Genomic DNA, 22,318 nt, shown 5'->3' with positions numbered 1-22,318 from the left:
GTATAGCTAGAATAGGTAATAGTATAGTTTAAGGTGCAATAAACACATACCCTCAATATATCTAAATATGTGAAAATGAATAGCACTGATAGAGCCAAGAAGTCTTGATTCTAATGAGCCCTTTGAGTTCATAATAGTATTAGTATTTTAAATTAGAAAGTTCTTAGGTTACCAGGAGGTATTAAAACTGCCATTAAAAAGCAGGAAGGTATTTATCCTCAGAAGTTTTCCATATTTTATATTCATCATGTAAATATAAAAGTAAGAGACCTATTAAAAATACTTCAAGAAAAGTTATACTTTGAGAAACACTATTCCAAGGTAGGATCTTGTTTTTTTTTTTTAATTTTTATTTATTTATTTATTTATTTATTTATTTATGGATATATATATATATATATATATTTTTTTTTTTTTAAACATCTTTACTGGAGTATAATTGCTTTACAATGGTGTGTTAGTTTCTGCTTTATAACAAAGTGAATCAGTTATACATATACATATGTCCCCATATCTCTTCCCTCTTGCATCTCCCTCCCTCCCACCCTCCCTATCCTACCCCTCTAGGTGGTCACAAAGCACCGAGTTGATCTCCCTGTGCTATGCGGCTGCTTCCCACTAGATATCTATTTTACATTTGATAGTGTTTATATGTCCATGCCACTCTCTCACTTCGTCCCAGCTTACCCTTCCCCCTCCCCATATCCTCAAGTCCATTCTCAAAGGAGGCAAGAATATACAGTGGAGAAAAGACAGCCTCTTCAATAAGTGGTGTTGGGAAAACTGGACAGGTACATGTAAAAGTATTAAATTAGAACACGCCCTAACACCATACACAAAAATAAACTCAAAATGGATTAAAGACCTAAACGTAAGGCCAGACACTATCAAACTCTTAGAGGAAAACATAGGCAGAACACTATGACATAAATCACAGCAAGATCCTTTTGGACCCACCTCCTAGAGAAATGGAAATAAAAACAAAAATAAACAAATGGGACCTAATGAAACTTAAAAGCTTTTGCACAGCAAAGGAAACCATAAACAAGACAAAAAGACAACCCTCAGAATGGGAGAAAATATTTGCAAATGAAGCAACTGACAAAGGATTAGTCTCCAAAATTTACAAGCAGCTCATGCAGCTCAATATCAAAAAAACAAACAACCCAATCCAAAAATGGGCAGAAGACCTAAATAGATATTTCTCCAAAGAAGATATACAGATTGCCAACAAACACATGAAAGGATGCTCAACATCATTAATCATTAGAGAAATGCAAGTCAAAACTACAATGAGATACCATCTCACACCGGTCAGAATGGCCATCCTCAAAAAATCTACAGACAATAAATGCTGGAGAGGGTGTGGAGAAAAGGGAACCCTCTTGCACTGTTGGTGGGAATGTAAATTGATACAGCCACTATGGAGAACAGCATGGAGGTTCCTTAAAAAACTAAAAATAGAATTACCATATGGATCTTGTTTTAATATGAAACTATCACATGCATAAAGGCTTTTCTCCCCTTACCACTCTAACATAACTTCTTCCTAGCTCTTATATTTATATATGGTTAGCAGAACTGTACAGATAGGGTCCATTCTATTCTGTATTGCCTTTATTTCACATACTGATGAATATTTTCTATATGTCAGTGGTCTTCATAACTAATAGTCAAGTGAGTGTATAGTATTCTGTAGGTTGATGCTTAATAATTTATTAATTCCCTGAGTCAGACTCTTAAATTGCTAGCAACCTTATTAAATTTATTACAGATGATTATATAATCGTAGAACATGTATCTTTATGCTTCAGTTGAATTACTTCCTTGGGAAAAATCCATAAGACAGAAGAATGTTTTTTTTGAAGAGTAAGTTAAAACTCCCTGATGGCAGGAATCATATCTCATATATCTTTCTATTTTCTGTAGGCCTTAGTACTATGCTGAAAGTATTAAAGGAATTTATTAAATAAGTGATAAGTGATAATTTAGATTTGAATATTCTCTACAGAAAAGTTTGGTCCATGACATAATGGCTGATTCATGATGAATAATCTACTTTCATTTAACTCATTAAATGGAAGAATAAGAGCTTATTGCTGCAATGGTCAGCCTATTAATGAATATGCTGTTTATTTAGTTTATTCCTCACATTGCAAAAATGTTTGCTTATCTGTCTTGATAGGTTTCAGAGTGGAAGAGGCAGTTACAGGTGAGTGAGGCAGCACAGGGTTAAGGGACCTAGAACCACAACAGCAACATTTATCTTATTCAATATCACTGTTTTTACATGAGTTTCTCATCTCATGACTAAGGGACTACACTTCACACTATTTACTACACAAACTACCTACCTAACCTTTGAAGGAAGAATTTATCTAATCAGATTAAAAAATAAAACATTGCCCTCCCTATAATTAGGCCTAATCGTCAACTTGAACACAAGTTAATGAAACAATTTTGATATTCTTTTAAAATTTTAAAGTGAAATTTTGCACAAGATGTTATAAAATTCTAAGGGCATAGAACCATGCCATAAATCTTGTGACTATTTCATGCTTGTGGGCAATATCTCTTTATTCCAAACAATCTGACGCTCCTCAGTGCTAAACTGGGAGCCTGAGTTATTTTTTGTCGGCCTCGTATTTTCAGTAAGTCTTCAGGTTTTTTATCGACATGATTATTTAATTCTCATAATAAGGCTGATAATTGGTAAAAAGTAGGAAGGAGTGAAATTCAAAGCAAATTTAAAAATTATAGATGTGTTTAAACATTAGGAAGGATAGATACAGGGTAGGCATAATACTGTTTAAATATTTCCTACATTCTGAGTACATTCTTAGCACATGGTCACTACAGTCAGAGGAACAGATCACTGAACCTCAGGAAAGCCTATTTTTTGTGGGTAAATAATACAGGGACAGAAATAGATTTCATATCACATGCCAACTACAATTCATTGCCAGTGGTTATCAAAATGTGGTCTTAAAAAGATACAGAGGCAGCATCTGGGCTCAGTGAGAAGGAGTGCTGTGATGGTTAGTAATGTCGGCCATAACAAGGAAAAGAAGCAAAGCATACATTTGCCAACACTGGAAAAATTCAAACTACAAAAATGCTTGAGGATGTAAATGTGAAACCATGTTGCTGCCATAGTTTCCTCATTTCTTTATTTTGTTGAAGTTACTACTTTCTTTTTTCAGGTAATGTTCTTCAAGTGGCCGAGCATTGTAGGAGAAAGTTGGGGGAATATACAGATTATGTGTTTGCTTCTTATTCCCATGAATGAGGTCATACTCATTTTCTACATCCTTGTATTTGCTTAGCAGAACATAAAATAACAGGCTGTGCTCTGCTACAAATTCTTTTTGGAATTTTAATATACTCCATTGATGAAGTCTGATAAGTCCAGAGAAAATCTATCTGGAGATGTAAAAACGTATCCTCTTTTCCTATAATCATAAACAGTGCGGTGATTGTATACTGTGCAGTGGAAAGAACAAGGACTTTGCAGTTGGTGGACCTCATTCAAATTCCTGATCTAGTAATTACTTGCTGTGTACCCCTGGGAAATTTAGCCTCTTTGAGTCTCTGTTTCCTTACATGAGGGATGGAGATAATAACAGGATTACATGACATGACAGATAAAAGTGCCTAGTACAATGACTGGCACATAGTAGGCTCTCAACAAATAGCAGTAATAGTTATTGTTGTTAATGATTCATAGAACTTGTATCAATATCAGTACTTGTATTAACATTAGTAGTATTATATTGTGGCAACAGTTCATGTGAATTGAATTTAGATTTTCTAACGGGTAGAAGTTTCACACTTCCTGATTAATACTTAATATTCTGTCTTCCTTCCGCAAAGCTTTGCTTTTCACTCAATTACAACACTAGTTTTGGCCAGCCAGTTATTTCTCTGTCAGGAAAACAAACATTAAAACTGTTATTTACAAAAATTAAACAGAACAAGTTGTCCATGACTTGGTTTATAGAGATAAACAATTTAGTAAGTGATGATTATGGACAGCCTAGGCAGCACTTAGCAAGATGTTTTCAAAATGAATGGAAATATTTCTAACAAACTGTTGAAAATTATTGCCCTCAGGAGACAGCATTGCAGGTGCTGTATTAATTGGATGGAGGGAGGTAGTACCATTTAGTCTTATAATGTTTACTTGCAGTTCTCTAAAGCAGATGATACTGGTTTGAGCTTTTCCTTACTTTCATGATTCGCGTATTACCAGAAGCCAAGTGCTTGAAAGTTCAACAGTTAATTTATACATACTAAGGAAAGTGGTAGTTCCAGCTCCTAAGAGCTAAAATATTATAAGATCCTTAATTATGGCCTAGCAGGTAGTGAGAATATTCCTATGTGCCTTGGCCTGGGTGGAATATGATTTCTGTCATGGACTGGTCCATCTGGTCAATTGTTGCCTGTTTCTGAATGCTACCTTTTAGCTGATGTTGTCGAGGAGCCCATAATCTATAAAATTCTTATCAGTGACATGCTGGGGATCTGGAGCAGGATTGGAAGAAAGAGTTATTTTCCTATTACACTGCAGCGTTGTCCAAAGGCACTGTCCAGCTGACTTCAGCCTAGTGCACTCAGTAGGCTATGGTGTATGGAAGAAACAGGGTGGGGGTTAAGAGGTGGGAGGGTGAGTGTATAGGACGATGTAGGTAGGGTGGGGAAGGTAGGGCTGGGTGAAGGGACAGCCATCTAGTCATCAATCTACTTTGTGCTATTAAACTACTGGGCCCCAGATGTGACTCTGGATTCCATGGCAATATGTTTGCCTCTGGGTTGATCCTGAGGGTCAGGGAAAGGGAGAAGAGGTGTTTCAAAAGGTGTGGCCAGGCAACGCTCCTCACGTTGTTCTCCATGTAGTCTTGGTCTCAAGCTGGGCCCTTTTCCCAGGGGCTGTGACAGCTATAGATATTTCTTTGAAAGGGGGTTATAAGGCATCATTGTACTGTAAATGAAAATGAAGGTAGTTTGAAATTCATGCATGAAAGAATGACTGCCTATATTACTAAGGTACTTTCTCAAATTATTTTTTAAAATCAATTGGATTTAAGGTTGTACTTATATCATTACATTCACTTATATATCCATATGCTTTCTTGAGTAGCAGAGAAAGCAAGAAGGTAGGGGACTTCACAGGGCTCTGAATACTCCCATGGGAGTGTGTCAGGCACAAGAATGTCAGCATTATTTGGAGTGGTTGTTCTAAATAATAAAAGCCTTCTCTGACCAACACTTTTTTTTTCTACTGGGTATTCTGTCTTTTGAAAGAAAAATTACAGATATAAGGTCTATGAAATTTCCAATATGCTGGTATAAAATGATGAAGCTGTGGGTTTCTCAGCTTTCCTCTCCCCTCTTTGTCACCTTAATTTCTTCCCCTCTTACTACTGTGTCAAGAGAATGGATAAAACCTTCTCAGGTGAATTCTTGAGAAAAAAAGCAATTAGCGTGGAATAAAAACCATGGGGACCTAGTGGGTAAGAGAGTTATGTCAGTATAGGAGTGTGAGAGAACTTTGGGAGTTTGGGGATATTAGAGAAAAGGAGCGTACAGGAGAGTTTAATAAGAGCTGCTGTGAATTATACTCTTAGACTCCTTTACCTGCTTGAGAGATACATGGGAGGAAAGACTGCAGTTCTATACCCCATCATGTTTCTTTAGTCCAACATCACTCTGGGACAAGTGACTGGGCTTTGGAATCTGGGGGATGGAGTGGCAGTGTCAGTTTTGTAAGCATAAAACAAACCAGGCATTCTGTAGCTAACATTGCCATCCTTCAATCTACCACATCTCTTCTCCCTAAACGGTCTCAGTGCTCTGGGATCAGGGTAGGTGGGTGGCATTGGGGGTGAGGGGGTGGACAAGGGAAACCCACTCAGGCTGCTTTGAAAACAAGACTACTGATAAAGGTTCAGGCATGATACCCTTAGAACTCTGGTTCTTTTTGTTTCCCAAACAAGAGTATAGTAAGGGTAGCACATATGTCTTTGTCAGAAACAAGGATAGCAAATCAGTCACAAAAACTTCCATTTGGTCCCCCAGAGATTAGACTTTTTTTTTTTTAAGATTTTTTTTTTAATGTGGACCATTTTTAAAGTCTTTACTGAATTTGTTACAATATTGCTTCTGTTTTATGTTTTGTTTTTTTGGCCACGAGGCATGTGGGATCTTAGCTCCCCAACCAGGGATCAAACCCACACCCCCTGCATTGGAAGGCGAAGTCTTTAACCACTGGACCGCCAGGGAAGTCCCAGAGATCAGACTTTAGAATTGAATCGAACTGCCAACTTTATATAAAGCCCAACTCCTGGCCCACGTGTGGCGGCGCCATTGAGGAGCCTGCCTTTCTCTGGCCTGTCCACTGGATTATTGCCCACCCAGTTAAAGCATAACTTCTGGCCCTCAGTCACCAGCCCTCATACTGACTTTACCTCTGGTTCATTTGGACTTTCTGATATTTTCTCACCTTAAATTCTTTATCGTTATTTTCCAACTATGAGGAAGATTCATTATCTTGAAAAAGCAGGGAAGAAATTGTTTTATCTGCTTTTCTTCAAAAAGAAGGCTCTTACCTGCCTGCGTCTACAGCCATAGAACAGTCAGAGAGCTCTGTTGACGGGCACTGGCTGTGGAGTCCGTTGACCCTAAACCACAAGAGGCCCAGATTAAATGATTTCAGACTCACTCCATGATCCCTTTCTAGTAGTTCTTTCTCTTCATTATTAAAGCATGCTCATATCTTCAATAAAACATATAAAAACAAAACACAAGAAACATTTTCTCTAACCACTTCTCTTTCTTTTCAGATACAGATTTTTTGAGAAAACAGTACTGGACTTGGTACTTTGTATAGCGCCCCTCTCTGACCTCACATTCACTCCTCCCCCACTGAATCTGTCTTACATGATGCTAGTGAAAATGCTCTTGCAAAGGCTGCCCATGAAACCTAAACACATAGTTGCTAAATCCAATGGACACACTTCATTTTGATCTTAAGGGAGCTTCATAAAGCCTTGGACATTAAACTCCTTGGAACTGTCTCCTTTTTTTGGCTTCTAGGATACTGTGCTTTCCCTGTTTTCCTGATTACCTGTCTGGCTCTTCTTTCTCAGTCTCCTTTGGGTACACTTCTTCAATTCATTTCTTAAATCTTGGTGCTCCAAAGGTTTGCATTCTTTTCCTGTTTCTTTTCATTCTTTATATTCTCCATGGGTTATCTAAACTACGTTTAAAGCTTCAGGTACAATCAATATGCTGATGATCTCCAAATCTACATCTTTAGCCCAGATCTTTTTAACTGAGTTCAACCTATATACATGTAAGTGCCTACTGGATATCTTCACTTAGATGCCCCACAGGAATCTTCCACTCAATATGCACGAAATGGTCTCATTTCTATTCCAAAAACTTGTCCTTCTCCCTCTCTCTCAGTGGTAATGCCATCAACCAACTTGTCTAAGAAAGAAACCTGACAAATATCTTGATACTTTTCTCCTCGTTCCTTGTTCACTCAATGACCAAGGCACATTCATTTTCCTTATCTAGTAATAAATCCATTTTCTTATCTCCTGACTCCAAACTGATTCTCATTTCATAAGTCAGGCCCTGACCTTTCCTAGCTTGGATTGCTGAAAACATATAACTGTCTCTGTTTCCCGTCTTGTTCCTTGTTTTACACTTTTAGTTTAAATCAGCCCTAGAGTGATCTTTCAGAAATGCAAATGTGATCATGCCATTCTCTTGCTTAAAATCCTTCAATGGCTGCCCATTGCTTTTATGATAAAATTCAAAATGGCCCCCACGTCCACTCCCACCATTATAGCCTCCTGTGCTGGACTGCTTTAGGGAAGACGGGCTAGAATAATAGTTTAATCTCTAGCTATTTCATGCTTGGCTTCACTTTACTGAGGCTGCCAATTAGTGATTTAGAGGTGAAACCTTCTATGCTCTGCTATGAACTGAGGTCTGTTTCAAGTAGTTCTTGAAGAGCCTTTGGCTTTATTGTCACTAAAACCTGCACTGACTTGAACTTGTGACCTAAAGTTGAACATCTGTATATCCTATTGGTCATCTCCTGAGTCAGGAAAGTAAGCTTTGAAAATGCTTTGGTTATTTTTAAGTCCAATTTGGCCTAAAGAAATATATTTTCAACTTAACAATATTTTAAATGTTATATGTTCAGACATAGATGGCAGTGTTTTTTTTTCTTCTACTCTCCCTCTTATAATTGCTTTTCGGAGAGAAGTGGGTAGATCTCTCAACACTACTGACTTTTATAAAATGGTGGATGAGTGCTTTCATTTTCTTATCTTGTCATCTGTCTTTTTCTGGTTTTAGCAATGGAAAGTAACAACAGCTGGGTGTGATCATATCAACAGGAGACATCCTTGCTCCTGGCTGATTCACAAATTGCCCCTGTCTTGCTTGCCATTTCAAAGAGAGGAATAGAATATAGAATGGACAAGAAAATTAAAAGGGCTGCACACACACACACACACACACACACACACAAGATTTTCTTCTCATAAAGGTAAGAAGAAAATCAGTAAGTCAAGAAAGCAATTAGAAATACCATAGACCCACACAGGAAAAAATATTTAAAAAGTGATTCCGAAAGATTAGATATGGACAAAAGGAAAGGGGAACTTGTTTTCTTGTGGAAAAAAATCGTTTTTTAAAATGTTAATAAACTGCTTTTTCAGCTGATAAATAAAATATCGTTTATACAGAATATTCTAAAAGGTAGACAACTAGACAGTTATCAAGGCAAACTTTCTCCTCTTTACCTGTTCGTCTTGTCTGCAGCCTGAAATAAATTATGATTGTCAAGGGGAAAAATCAACATTATGCATCTTACACAAGGATGTCCTCTACCAGGGTGTGAAGAGCACTGGGATTGCGGATCAGCTTGTCAAGGAAGCTGACAATGTCAGTAAATTTTGGTCTGTGATTTCTCTCCTTCTGCCAGCAATGGAGCATCAGCTGGTGTAGAGATGCTGGACAGCCCATGGGAGCCGGAAGTCTGTAACCTTCTTCAATGGACAGAATGACCTAAATGCAAACATACACAGGTTATTCTCTTACTTTGGGGGACAAATAATACATATGCTAAGTTATAATTCCTTTTATACAGGAAGTGGAAGCCAAAACATTGGTAAGCATGAAAACTACTTGTGAGTACATGTGGTCCAGACAAGGATAAATACGAAAGTTGTGAACAAGAATTGCAAGTATCTTCGTAGCATCTGCTGACCCCCCTTGAGAGGAAAAATATGTTTTTTAAACTTGTGGTATACATATGGGAGGTTAAATTTCATCCCAATGTCCAGAAATAGTTTTTGTGTGATTTAGCTGGAATGCCTCAAAACCCAATTAGGACATCAGAAAGTTAGTCTAAGATTGATGCATTTAATACAAACCACATGTGACAAATGTTTTAAGTAAAACTGTACTTCTGCAGAAGCACTGAATTCCTGGTTCATTTTTTATCCCTTTATAATAATGTCAGTGTGTATTCTTTTTGTAGCCATCCTTCCTTCTTTCTTCTTTACCGTCTATTTAATTCTTTATTTATTTGGTTGCACCGGGTCTTAGTTGCAGGAGGTGGGCTCCTTAGTTGCAGCACGTGGGCTCCTTAGTTGTGGCATGTGAACTTTTAGTTGTGACACGCATGTGGGATCTAGTTCCCTGACCAGGGATCGAACCCAGGCCCCCTGCATCGGGAGTACAGAGTCTTAACCACTGTGCCACCAGGGAAGACCTGCCTCTTTAATTCTTCTTCACTTACTTCTGTCTTTCCCTTAGTCTGACACTGATGTTATAATGAAGTCCTTTCAGAACTTCTAAGGTCATTTAATCTTTGAAATGCTATCAGTGCCCAGCTTAAGGCCACAGAGCAACAGGACATTCAGCCTGAGTATCCTCTGGGCCAGTACTCTCCAATAGAACTTTCCGTGATGACGGAAATGTTCTCTGTGTCCAACATGGTGGCAAGTGGTCACATGTGGCTATTGAGCATTTGAAGTGTGGCTAGTAAGACTGAGGAACTGAATTTTTAGTTTTAGTTTAATTAATTGACACTAAATTTTAAATAGCCACATGTGGCAAGTGGCTACTCTATAGGACAGTGTAGCTTTAGGGACAGGATAAGAAGCCAAAGTTAAGAGTAACAACAAGATAACTGTATTATTATTATTATTTTTGTACTTAGGAAATCACATACAAGATGAGGTAAGATATTTATCTATTTCTCTGTTTAATATACTACCCACTGGGAGTTTCCTAACAATGCAATAAAGTTGATCTGGAATTTATGTAGTTTATTTTTTAATAAAGTGTTCAAAGGTATTCATGTGACTATTCTTACATTACCTCTGGGAGAAAGACAAAGGAAAGGGTTTATTTACCCCCTTTCTTTTTTTTTTTTTTAAAAACATTTGTCTGCTTTTATTTTAAGAAGGCAAGGAAGTGTGTAAAGCAGTTTTCAAAATTCCCCAATTGTTAAAATTTAACAAAACAGTTAAAAAGAAAAACTTTGCATAGAGAGGGCACTGAACTGGAACCATATTTTTATAGACTAGGTGGTTCTCTGGGAGGGTTTTTAAAGGATTGTGGCTCAGGATTTGCCTAAAGCAGGGCAGGCTCTCTGAAATCTGCAGCCTCCCCTCTCTAAAATGCCACCTTGTGAGGAAAAATGAAGGTCTTTTAAAAGGTGCATCTTATGGTCCTGTGTAGGCATCTTCCCCCTGCCCCTCAAAATGGAGGTGTCTGGTGGGCTAGGACCCAAGCTTTTCCGTTGATATTTCCCCCATTTTTGATGTGGGAAAATTGAGGGAGAGACGAATATTTAAAGACAGGCACAATTCAAGCTTACCTCTTCTCTGTGCCAACAACAGAAATACAAAAATGTAAGTGTAAATATTGTTATCAGTGCTCTCTTTATTGTACCACCATCTACACACTTTCATTTTCTATAATAATAAAAAAAACACATCTCATTTTAATTTCTTTTTTAATTGACACTATTTGACATGACTCTAAAATATCTATAATTTATGCTAGAGGCAGTCTGCAAAAAGAAGCAAAAATATAACTTCAGGAACCACTTAACTGCTAAGCTTTAGCTTTTTTAGTAATAGGAAATGTCTCATAATCCCATCTGTGTCTTTGTGACCAAAACACTTTAACCTGTCAGGATACTAGCTTTTTTTCTGTTCATTTTATATTCCATTATTGAATAGGATTTTTTCTCATCTGTTTTCTGACTACTTTTGCTACCAACTAGGCTTGAATTTTAAGACATTTTGCAACACATTTTAGTAAAACAGGATATGTATAAAAATGCTTATAATGCATCAAAACTACTGTGGATAGTTTTGAAAAGTAACTAAGAAAAATAGGATAGAACTCCATTATAGAAAGACTTTAAAATCCCACCCCAGGAGAGCTCTCTAGTCGATTTCACAGTTACCTAATTATAAGTGCATAGAATCAAATAGATGACAAGTGAAGTTATAGGCTGAGAAAAAAATTAGCTGCCTTTATTGAGCATCATGTGCTAGATGCTTTGCATAGTTTTCTTCATTTACTGCTTAAAATAACTCAATACGGTAGTTATTATTATATCTTTTTTAAAAATTTATTATTATTTATTTTTATTTATTTTGCGGTACGCGGGCCTCTCACTGTTGTGGCCTCTCCCGTTGCAGAGCACAGGCTCCGGACGCGCAGGCTCAGCGGCCATGGCTCACGGGCTCAGCCACTCCGTGGCATGTGGGATCCTCCCAGACCGGGGCACGAACCCATGTCCCCTGCATCGGCAGGCGGACTCTCAACCACTGCGCCACCAGGGAAGCCCCTATACCTATTTTTAAATGAGAAAATTTAGATCCAGAGATGTTAGGAAACTTGCCTAAATTCACACAGCATAGGTGGCAGAGCTGAAATTTGAACTTCGTTTCTTTCAGCTTCCAAACTTTTCCTCTGGCCATTCCCCAGGAATGCTTTTCAGTTCTCATGATAACATCTTCCTCTCCAATTTTATATCAACTGATGTAATTTTAGGAGTGATGATTACCATTTTATCTATTGTTATACATCTGCTAATTGGGCTTCAATGTTTTTACTTGGATCCTAAGCTTTATATCCTGGGTAAATCAAAAACATATTTACTTCATAGTTTGCAGAATGTAATCTCTGGCTGAACAGAGTAATTTCTGAGTGCTTCTGAGTCCTGCACACATTTCTATTATTGCATCTGTTACATTGTATTGTAATATTTCATCTGCTTCCTCTCAGGCTAAACATACATAAAAGAAGGAATTATGTCCCTATATTTTGTATTCTCATCCCTTAGTATGGTACCTGACACATTAATAAATGTTATTGACAAAAACAAAAGCTATTAGAAGAAATTTTGGGATCTGTCTTGATAGACAGCAGACTCTTAGAAAACCTGGAGTCTCAAGCTACCCAAGATGGATTCAAAGCAGAAGCATGACAGCATTTGAAGTACCTCAGAAGGAAATATTAATAAAAAACTGGGGCATCAAGTAGTATTGTTCAAAATGATATAATTTCTCCCTGGTTTGGCTAGACAACGGCCAGGTGAGATTGGGCCTTGCTCTTCTCTAAGACAGAGGGCACTGGACCCAACGTCAGCTTCCTGTAAAGACGTGGTTTCTTACTCCTGTCCAGAAGGTTTACTATTTCCCATTGACCCAAACGTCCTTAGCTGCTGGGGAGCTAACTTTTCCAGACAACTCCTGTAAACAGCTGACACTCACATCCAGCCTGCTTGGTGTCAAGCAGGCTGTTTACTCTCTTTTGACAAAGTTGCTCTCATGACTGGCCTGTAAGGAGACAGAGTGACAAGAAGGTGTGGTCCTTCAGCTGGAACCTTTATCCATAATGTGTTCAGCAACGTGTCTGGTCCCAGAATGACTTTCTGTGGGGAGAGTGGGAGGTTCAGGGACTCATGACATTGCTTCTTGCTGACCTCTGGCTTTAAAGCTTCCTCTGTTCTTTAACTTGTGATTTTGTGAAATATGTCCTGAGCCCTGGTTCATGACAGATGTCAAACATGAAGTTCCCACCTTATAGGAAAATATTAATAACAACAGTGACAATAATAATAACAGTTAACAATTACTGAGAGCTCTTGGAAACTTCCAGGTGCCATTTCTAAATGATTTACATGCATCAACTCTTTTAATCCTTACAGTAATACTATGAGGTAGGTACTATTGTTATCCTCAGTTTACAGACAAGGAACTTAAACACAGAGAGGTTTAATTTGTTGAAGATCACACACGTAAAAATTCCGGTTTTGAAGGTAGCTAGAGAAGAGATTTAAGCAATATGATTCATGAAGATGGTTAAAAGACACAACATCTTTCTAAAGGATTTTTAAGTTATTTATCCAAACGGATATATATTAATCACTTAAAATATCCTATTGAGCATACCATGTATAAGGGATAACATAATGAGTAAGAAATATTTCTGTCTTTAGGAAATGTATAATCTAGCGAAGGTGACCAAGGAGTCTGAATATGGTAAGCGTCATGTAGAACAGGGAGTTATGGAAACTTTTCAGAGGAGTACCTAACCCAGCCTTGGGGAGGCTTCTCAGAGGAGGTGAACTGAATGTAGAAGGTAGCAGGGTCGACTAGATTAGATGGGTCCAAGAGAGGAGATGTGACCTGATCAGGGAATGAAAGTAGATTTCTGCAGCTAGAATAGAGTCTTCAAAGAGAGGAATGGTGAGATTTGAGGCTCAAGAGTTAAGTAAAAACTATATTTCTTGAGATCATGAATGATTTTACATGCTATAAATACAGACTTTATGCAAAGGGTTTTAGCAAGCAAATGACATTAGATTTATCTTTTGGAAGCTCACTCTGGCTGCAATGTGAAGAGTGCATCAGAGGGCATGGGAAGCCTGAAGGAGGCTTGCAGTGATCCAGGAGAGAGGTCAGGATGGCCTTAGTGAAAGCAGTGGACGTGGGGTACAAGAAATAGACTGATCTGACAGGAATGCGGGATTAGGGTGAAATTGGGTATGGAAGTAGATGGAGAAGAGAAGAATGACTTCTAGGTTTTTGGCTTGGTCAAGTAGTAAAGATAGAAGGCAAAGGAGGAGAAGCAATTTTGGGGCTGGAGTGACCATGAGCTAAATTTTTTGTGATCTTTCTGGCTTCGTATTCAAGTAACATATAAAACTTTGAGAGCTTATTATATGTCAATTTCCGGGCTAGGTGTTTTAACACAGCTTACCTTATTTAGATCTCAAGATACCTATGTAAGTGTGGTTCTACATATTTTGTAGGTAAGAAAACTGAAGCTCAAACTAATGAACAGATTGGGTCAATATCACATAGCTAATAATGCCCTGAAGAATGGACTAATATTATCACCTTGGTAGCCTCTGAATCATGATAGTGGTAGAGAAAAATCAGTCCTGAGTCTTGAGCCACATACCTGACTCATTCTCCCAGAATTAGCTCTTGAGCCTCTCTTACACATTTACACACTCCATGCTTTCCCTCTCACCTACTTGCTCATGACTTTTATGCTTGCAGCTCCAGCTCAGCTTTCTCTCCAGATTTCTCCATCTATTGTCTATGGGACATAACACTTCATAAAGTTGTCATATAGGTGCCATGGTTTTTTTGTTCAAAACTAACCCTGTTCCTGCTTTGGCATTAATTAAATTAATTAATTAATCAATTAGTTTTATTTTTGGCTGTGTTGGGTCTTCGTTGCTGCATGCGGGTTTTCTCTAGCTGCGGCAAGTGGGGCCTACTCTTCATTGTGGTACATGGGCTTCTCATTGCAGTGGCTTCTCTTGTTGTGGAGCATGGGCTGTACGCATGCTGGTTTCAGTAGCTGTGGCGTGAGAGCTTCAGTAGTTGTGGCACGTGGGCTCAGTAGTTGTGGCTCTTGGGCTCTAGAGCACAGGCTCAGTAGTTGTGGCGCACGGGCTTAGTTGCTCCGCAGTATGTGGGATCTTCCCGGACCAGGGCTCAAACCCATGTCCCCTGAATTGGCAGGTGGATTCTTAACCACTGTACCACCAGGAAAGCCCCTGCTTTGTCATTTCTGTGCTCTGAAAAGGGTACCATTCTTTTTCCAGTGATTTAGGTCAGAGATCAGGGAGTCATCTGGGCCTTTGCCTTTCCGGGTGCTCAAAATTAACTTAAGACATGTTGATTCCACCACCTTCATATATTTTAAATCTGCTCCAGTTTTAATCCTCTCTTCAAATGATTTATTTTTCATTTTGATCACTGCAACAACCGCCTAACTAGTCTTTTTGTCTCCCCTTTTCCTCCCTCAATCATCTCCCGTAGTGCACCCAAAGCAATCCTGCTGATGTGAAACTGTGATCACGTTCCTGAAATTCTGCAGTGGCTCACCATGACCCTGGCTCTCAGTCCTCACCTCTGGCTGCATCCTGTTTCCCCTTTGCTTTGGCCATTACAAAACACTTGCAGTCTCCCAGCTGGGCAAGCCGAGTTCAAGAGCAGGAACTGTTTCTTTTTTCCATATGTTCCCAGCATCTAAAACAATGCCTTGTCAAGTCAAAGAGTGAGCTCCAATTGTCATATATGTGACCTATGAAAGCTTTATATTAACCTTTATCTTCATTAACATGTCTTTTGTGGGAAGTTTTGTTTTATAGGTATTTCTGATTCCCTAGTCAAGGACTGACAGGGAGCCAGGAGCATATGGGGTGTTTTGTCTAAAAGACTAAATGAGGTTTATTGTTTTAGGATATGAAGGGGTGATAATTAACTAGAGAGAATTTTGTTAACAGTATGGTTTTATGATAGCTGTAGGCTGTCATCCTTTGGAGAAGAGTTATACAAGGTTATATCCTTATTTTAAAATGTAAGAAGAAAATTTAAAACAAAGTGAAAAAATATGAAAATGACTGCAGTGATAACTTCTATGCAGAGGTAGAAGAAATTAGATTCTGTCAGAAATTATCATCTAAAACCTGGCTGGTTATTCTAAATAGATCATACTGGTTCCTTGTCAATGACACTGCAATTTTTAGCAGCCTAGAATCTACACAAGGCTCAGTTGGGACACGTAGCAGACCGTTCTGCTCTTGCTGAATCTGATGAGTTTTCCAATTGTGTTGACAGTTTCTGAATCAAAGCAGGCAATGTGCACCTTTTATTAAACTAGGCAAACAAGGAGTAGACAGTCAATATGAAGACACTGAGATATCCCTGAACAATACTATTGAACAAGGACTGCTTGGGCTGTGCAGGGAATCACATTATTATAACACTGCTAAACAACTCCTAAAGAGAAGCACATTGAATTTACTTATTTAAAAAGTTATTTTAAAAGAAACTCTCTCAAAATTTTAGCAAGGGCTGAAATGTACACTAGTAAATGGACTGTGAAATGATTTTATTTCTATCTTCCCTCTAAATATTCATGATGGCTTTGTTGATAAATTTAATTCATCAACCTTAATTTCAGGTTGAAGAGGGATGGTGAAGCAAAGAGTCCCAGTATATCCTTACTTTTTGTGATAATGATTACTTGTAGATATTAGGACATTTCGGTTTATAAAACAGTAATACTGAAAACACTGTTAATGTATTTTCCTGATATGCAATATAATGATTGTGTCTGCATAGGCAAAAGAAGAAAAGAAAAAAAGAAAGGAAAGAAGTAGTTATAACATTTATAATATTATACTTATTTTCTTAGTCAATATTTTTCAACATACAGAATTTATAATTCAGTGAAAAACAATCAAAATCCAAATGAAATTCAGTGTACATTAGAAAAAAAGGGGGACAGAGTGATGAAAGAATAAGACACAGAAAGAAAACAATTTTTCCGAAGCTAATTTATAATTTAAATCATTAGGGCATGGAAACCTAAGATTTCCTTTCAAACTTTAAGATGAAGAATTTCTTAAAACCTTACACTTAAGACAGTTCTCTAACCTCATTTTTTGGAAGTTGAAATAGAATGTCAAGGATCTATAAAAATGGAGAGTGCTTGCCCTTAGTAGGTTACCACCTTTCAGATTGTTGAATGAGTGGACAAAATGGGGGAAAATATGAAGTGTAGGATTCATAAGTTAAAAGATTGCTGATGATATGATTTATGGTTTGGAAAATCTTTAGCCGTAACAGTTGAAAGTCACACCTTTTTTTTTTTTTTTTTGGCCACATCACATGGCTTGTGGGATCTTAGTTTCCCAGCCAGGGATTGAACCCGGGCCCTCAGCAGTGAAAGTTCTGAGTCCTAAACACTGGACCACCAAGGAATTCCCAGAAGTCACACTTCTTGAGACTGAGATAATTAACACCTTCTAAGCGACTATGCTTCAGTTTTTAAGTAGTGGAAAGAGCATTAGTGAAGGAGTCACCTGAACTGCATCGCTGTCCTAAACAAGCTCTGCTCTTAGGAAAGTCTCTGTCTCCTCATTAAGAAAAGGAAACTGGATTCAGTACTTGTGATTGTACTTTTCAGCTCAAAAAGCTATGTTTCTAGAGTCAGTGAAACTGAAGGCTTAGTCTGCAGGACCTCTGGTAACATCTCTTGATCTCCAAGTTCTGTAGCGTCCAGATCTAGATTTGGCTTCCTTTGAAAGGACTGTTTCCCACAGGGCTCCTGGTGCAGAAAGACAAAAATCCAGATAGGGACAGACTATATCCCAGTAAACTAAGACTAGGAAGATTTGGGGAACCATGATGTTTTTGTTTTGTTTTCTTAATTGGGGTATAGTTGCTTTACAATATTGTGTTAGTGTCTGATGTACAACAAAGTGAATCAGCTATATGTATACATATATCCCCTCCCTCTTGGACCTCCTTCCCAACCCCCCATCCCACCCATCTAGGTCACCAAAGAGTATGGAGCTGAGCTTCCTGTGCTATACAGCAGGTTCCCACTAGCTATCTATTTTACACATGGTAGTGTATATATGTCAATCCCAATTCCCAATTCATCCCAGCCCTTCTCCCCATTCTCCTATGTCCACATGTCCATTCTCTATGTGTGTCTCTATTTCTGCCCTGCAAATAGGTTCATCTGTACCATTTTTCTAGATTCCACATATATGCGTTAATATATGATATTTGTTTTTCTCTTCTGACTTACTTCACTCTGTATGACAGACTCTAGGTCCATCCACATCTCTACAAATGAGCCAATTTCATTCCTTTTTATGGCTGAGTAATATTGCATTGTATATATGTACCACATCTTCTTTATCCATTCATCTGTTGATGGACATTTAGGTTGTTTCCATGACCTGGCTTTTGTAAATAGTGCTGCAATGAATATTGTGGTGCATGTGTCTTTCTGAATTATGGTTTTATCAGGGTACATTCTGGGTCATATGGTAGCTCTATTTTTAGTTTTTTAAGGAACCTCCATACTGTTCTGCATAGTGGCTGTATCAATTTATATTCCCACCAACAGTACAAGAGAGTTCCCTTTTCTCCACACCCTCTCCAGCATTTATATTGTTTGTAGATTTTTTGATGGTGGCCATTCTGACTGGTGCGAGGTGATACCTCATTGTAGCTTTGATCTGCATTTCTCTAATAGTGATGTTGAGCATCTATTCATGTGCTTCTTGGACATCTGCATGTCTTCTTTGGGAAAATGTCTATTTAGGTTTTCTGCCCCCTTTTTGCTTGGGTTGTTTGTTTTTTTGATATTGAGCTGCATGAGCTGTTTGTATATTTTGGAGATTAATCCCTTGTCAGCTGCTTCATTTGAAAATATTTTCTTCCATTCTGAGGATTGTCTTTTCATCTTGTTTATGGTTTCCTTTACTATGCAAAAGCTTTACGTTTAATTAGGTCCCATTTGTTTATTTTTTTTTATTTCCATTACTCTAGGAGGTGGGTCAAAAAAGATCTTGCTGTGGTTTCTGTCAAAGAGTGTTATTCCTAAGTATTCCTCTAAGAGTTTTATATGTCTGGTCTTACATTTAGGTCTTTAATCCATTTTGAGTTTATTTTTGTGTATGATGTTAGGGAGTGTTCTACTTTCATTCTTTTACATGTAGCTGTCCAGTTTTCCAGGCACCACTTACTGAAGAGGCTGTCTTTTCTCCATCATATATTCTTGCCTCCTTTGTCATAGATTAGGTGGCCACAGGTGCATGAGTTTATCTCTGGGCTTTCTATCCTATTCCATTGATCTATATTTCTGTTTCTGCGCCAGTACCATACTGTCTTGATTACTGTAGCTATGTAGTATAGTCTGAAGTCAGGGCGCCTGATTCTTCCAGCTCCATTTTTCTTTCTCAAAATTGCTTTGGCTATTTGGGGTCTTTTGTGTTTCCATACAAATTGTAAAATTTTTTGTTCTTATGGGGAACCATGATGTTCACTACTATGCCAGTTCCCCTCAACAAAGTATACTTTTTGGAAGTATAAACACACATTTCAAATCTAATTTTCTGAAATAATTGTTTCTTTAAGAAGACAATGTTCTTAAAACTCAGGCCCATTTTCCCAAGCACTCTCTAGGGAAAAAACAGATATTTCTTCATTGATGCATCATTTCAGTTTTAGAAAGATAATAGGCAACTTTAATAACATATTTCCTGGGCCCACTAAAAATATCAGAAAGCTATGGAAAAATAGTTTATGAGTACAAAGGAAAAGGGGATTTTAAAATATCCTCTTTGAGACATTTCTCCAAAGAAGAAACACAGATGACCAATAGGCACAAGAAAAGATGCTCAACATCACTAATTATTAGAGAAATGCAAATCAAAACTACAGTGAGGTATCGCCTCATGCCAGTCAGAGTGACCATCATTAAAAAGTCTACAAATAACAAATGCTGGAGAGGGTGTGGAGAAAAGGGAACCCTCTTACAGTGTTGGTGGGAATGTAAGTTGGTGCAGTCATTGTGGAAAACCGTATGGAGGTTCCTCAGAAAACTAAACATCGAATTACCATATGATCCATAATCCCATTCCTGGGCATATATCCAGACAAAACTATAATTCAAAAAGATACATGCACCCCTATGTTCATAGCAGCACTATTCACAATAGCCAAGACATGGAACCAACCTAAATGTCCATTGACAGATGAATGGATAAAGAAGATGTGGTACATATATACAGTGGAATACTACTCAGCCATAAAGAAGAACAAAATAATGCCATTTGCAGCAACATGCATGCAACTAGAGATTATTATTCTAAGTAAGTCAGAAAAAGAAAGACAAATACCATATGATATCATTTATATGTGGAATCTAAAAAATGACACAAATGAACCTATCTATGAAACAGAAACAGAATCAGGGACATAGAGAATAGACTGGTGGTTTCCAAGAGGGAGGGAACTGGGAGAGGGTTGGATTGGGAGTTTGGGATTAGCAGATGGTATATACAGAATGGATAACAACAAGGTCCTACTGTATAGCACAGGGAACTATATTCAATATCCTGGGATAAACCATAAAGGAAAAGAATGTATATATATGTATAACTGAGTCACTTTGCTGTATAGCAGTATTAACACAACATTGTAATTCAACTATACTTCAATAAAAAATAAATGTTTAAAAAAAGATATAGAATCTAGCATCTTATAAGAACTTCCTTTACTGTAGCAATCTGGCGTTTTCTACATTTTAAAGATGAACATAATAAAAAGAAGATATTTGTCCTAACTGGCAAAAAAAGAGCCCTCTTTGTAAATATGCTTTAAAGAGAAAAAAATAATTATAAAAATTATAAGAGCAGTAGACTGTAAATTTCTTCCAAATAGAAATTGAAGGTATAATTAATTTTTTATGAGAATGTTGCTGGTATGTATATATCTTCTAGCTTTGTGGTTATTTAGAAAAAAAATTTCCCTTGAAAATTATACTGTGTTAGTAGCATACTGGTTATTGGCTTCCTCTACTTGAAACCTTACTATTTGAATTACTTACAATGGTGATTGATTGAATCTCATAATATCCCCTACTCTTGCCTCTGTAACAGACATGCATCATGTTCGTGTAATTAGTATGTATTTAATTAAAATGTTGTCCTTGCCTGTGTACCAATAGTAGGAATTATTGAAAAATTGAGAAAAAGAAGGTCATTTTGAAAATTGCTTTGGTAGAAACACAATCGTTTGATTGTGCAAAAATTCCCTCTGTAATATGGAAGGTTGAAATAATGGGAATGGGCCTTTAGCAGTTTACTGTATCTTACACAGATCATTACACAAGGACCATTACATAATAAAGTAGAGTTTGGAAAATCTAATCAGTGACAAAAATTAGAAATGACTGGACTCTCTGAGTCATAAAATGATACTGCATTTGAGGTAAGTGGATTCTACACATCCACCATTCTTGGCTGAAATACTGACCTATAATTGAGAAAGGTTATACAATTATGAAGACAAATACAAAATATGGTAAAAGGTTATTTTCTTCCTTCTCAAATTTTGAAAAGAGGGATCAATTCAGGTAAGGTCAAAAGGTTATTTCTAACCACATCATCTATATAAAAAAGTATCCTAAAGCTGAACTCTAATTTTTTTCTTCAGGTAAGTTTCAGAAAGCAATCTAAAGCAAAACTCACTATAATATAAAAGCTTTTGAAAAGTAAGGAGAAAAAAACTCCAAAACACTGAAGCAGTATTATGTTTCCTACTAAACCTCAAATGAGATGTTCTCTCATAGTGGTTCTCTTTTTGGGAAACTGAACTAGCTGAGTAGCATATACCTAAATGATACCATACCTAGAAGGTATTTGGGCTTCAAATTGCTTCAAGGTGAATCCTTCCTTCCCTCCCTCCCTCCCTCCCTCCTTTCCTTCCTTCCTTCCTTCTTCCCTCCTTCCCTTCCTTTCTTTTTCATTCATTCATTCTTTCTTTTTTTTCTAAAACAGCAGCATGTCAGGGAAAAAAACAAAACAAACAAAATCCAAGTCTACAGTCTTGCATTCAGATCATTAGTTTGAGCTAAGTTGACTCTCATTTATGTGGTGCTAGTTTTTTCCCTACATATTAGCTCTGTGGGGATTTGATTATTTAATGTTGCCTGCTGTTCATGTTTTGCTTGCATTTTCTTCGGTTAAGCACATTACACAGTGTAAGTGTTGTAAGAACTGCAGTGCCCTTGGTGTCCTCTTTGGAGCCAGTGTAGCTCCTAGCATTACAGTGTACTCCTATTATGTAGTAAACAACAATTATTTTGAACTTGGATGAAAATAACATAGAACATTATCCTGCAATACCTTAAAAAAAAAGAAAAAAATGCTAGAAAACAG

The 22,318-nt window shown here is 37.5% G+C and overlaps 1 protein-coding gene across 2 annotated transcripts in view; it reads right to left on the bottom strand.

The window, feature by feature from the left end:
* Positions 1–22,318, bottom strand: part of EPHA6 (EPH receptor A6) — an 856,224-nt gene that overhangs the window by 6,199 nt on the left and 827,707 nt on the right. Inside the window, exons 17-18 of one of the 2 annotated variants that reach the window (XM_060098637.1) lie at positions 8,894–9,087; positions 6,609–6,680 (exon numbers count right to left, since the gene is read on the bottom strand). In XM_060098637.1, coding sequence (XP_059954620.1) covers positions 6,609–6,680; positions 8,894–9,087 — 266 coding nt within the window. The remainder of the gene's footprint in view (positions 1–6,608; positions 6,681–8,893; positions 9,088–22,318) is intronic. The other variant, XM_060098638.1, reaches the window with a different exon arrangement.

The sequence above is a fragment of the Mesoplodon densirostris genome, chromosome 5 (genome assembly GCF_025265405.1).
Source record: "Mesoplodon densirostris isolate mMesDen1 chromosome 5, mMesDen1 primary haplotype, whole genome shotgun sequence".
In the NCBI taxonomy this organism is placed as follows: Eukaryota; Metazoa; Chordata; class Mammalia; order Artiodactyla; family Ziphiidae; genus Mesoplodon; species Mesoplodon densirostris.
This window is presented reverse-complemented; position numbering and strand designations above follow the sequence as displayed.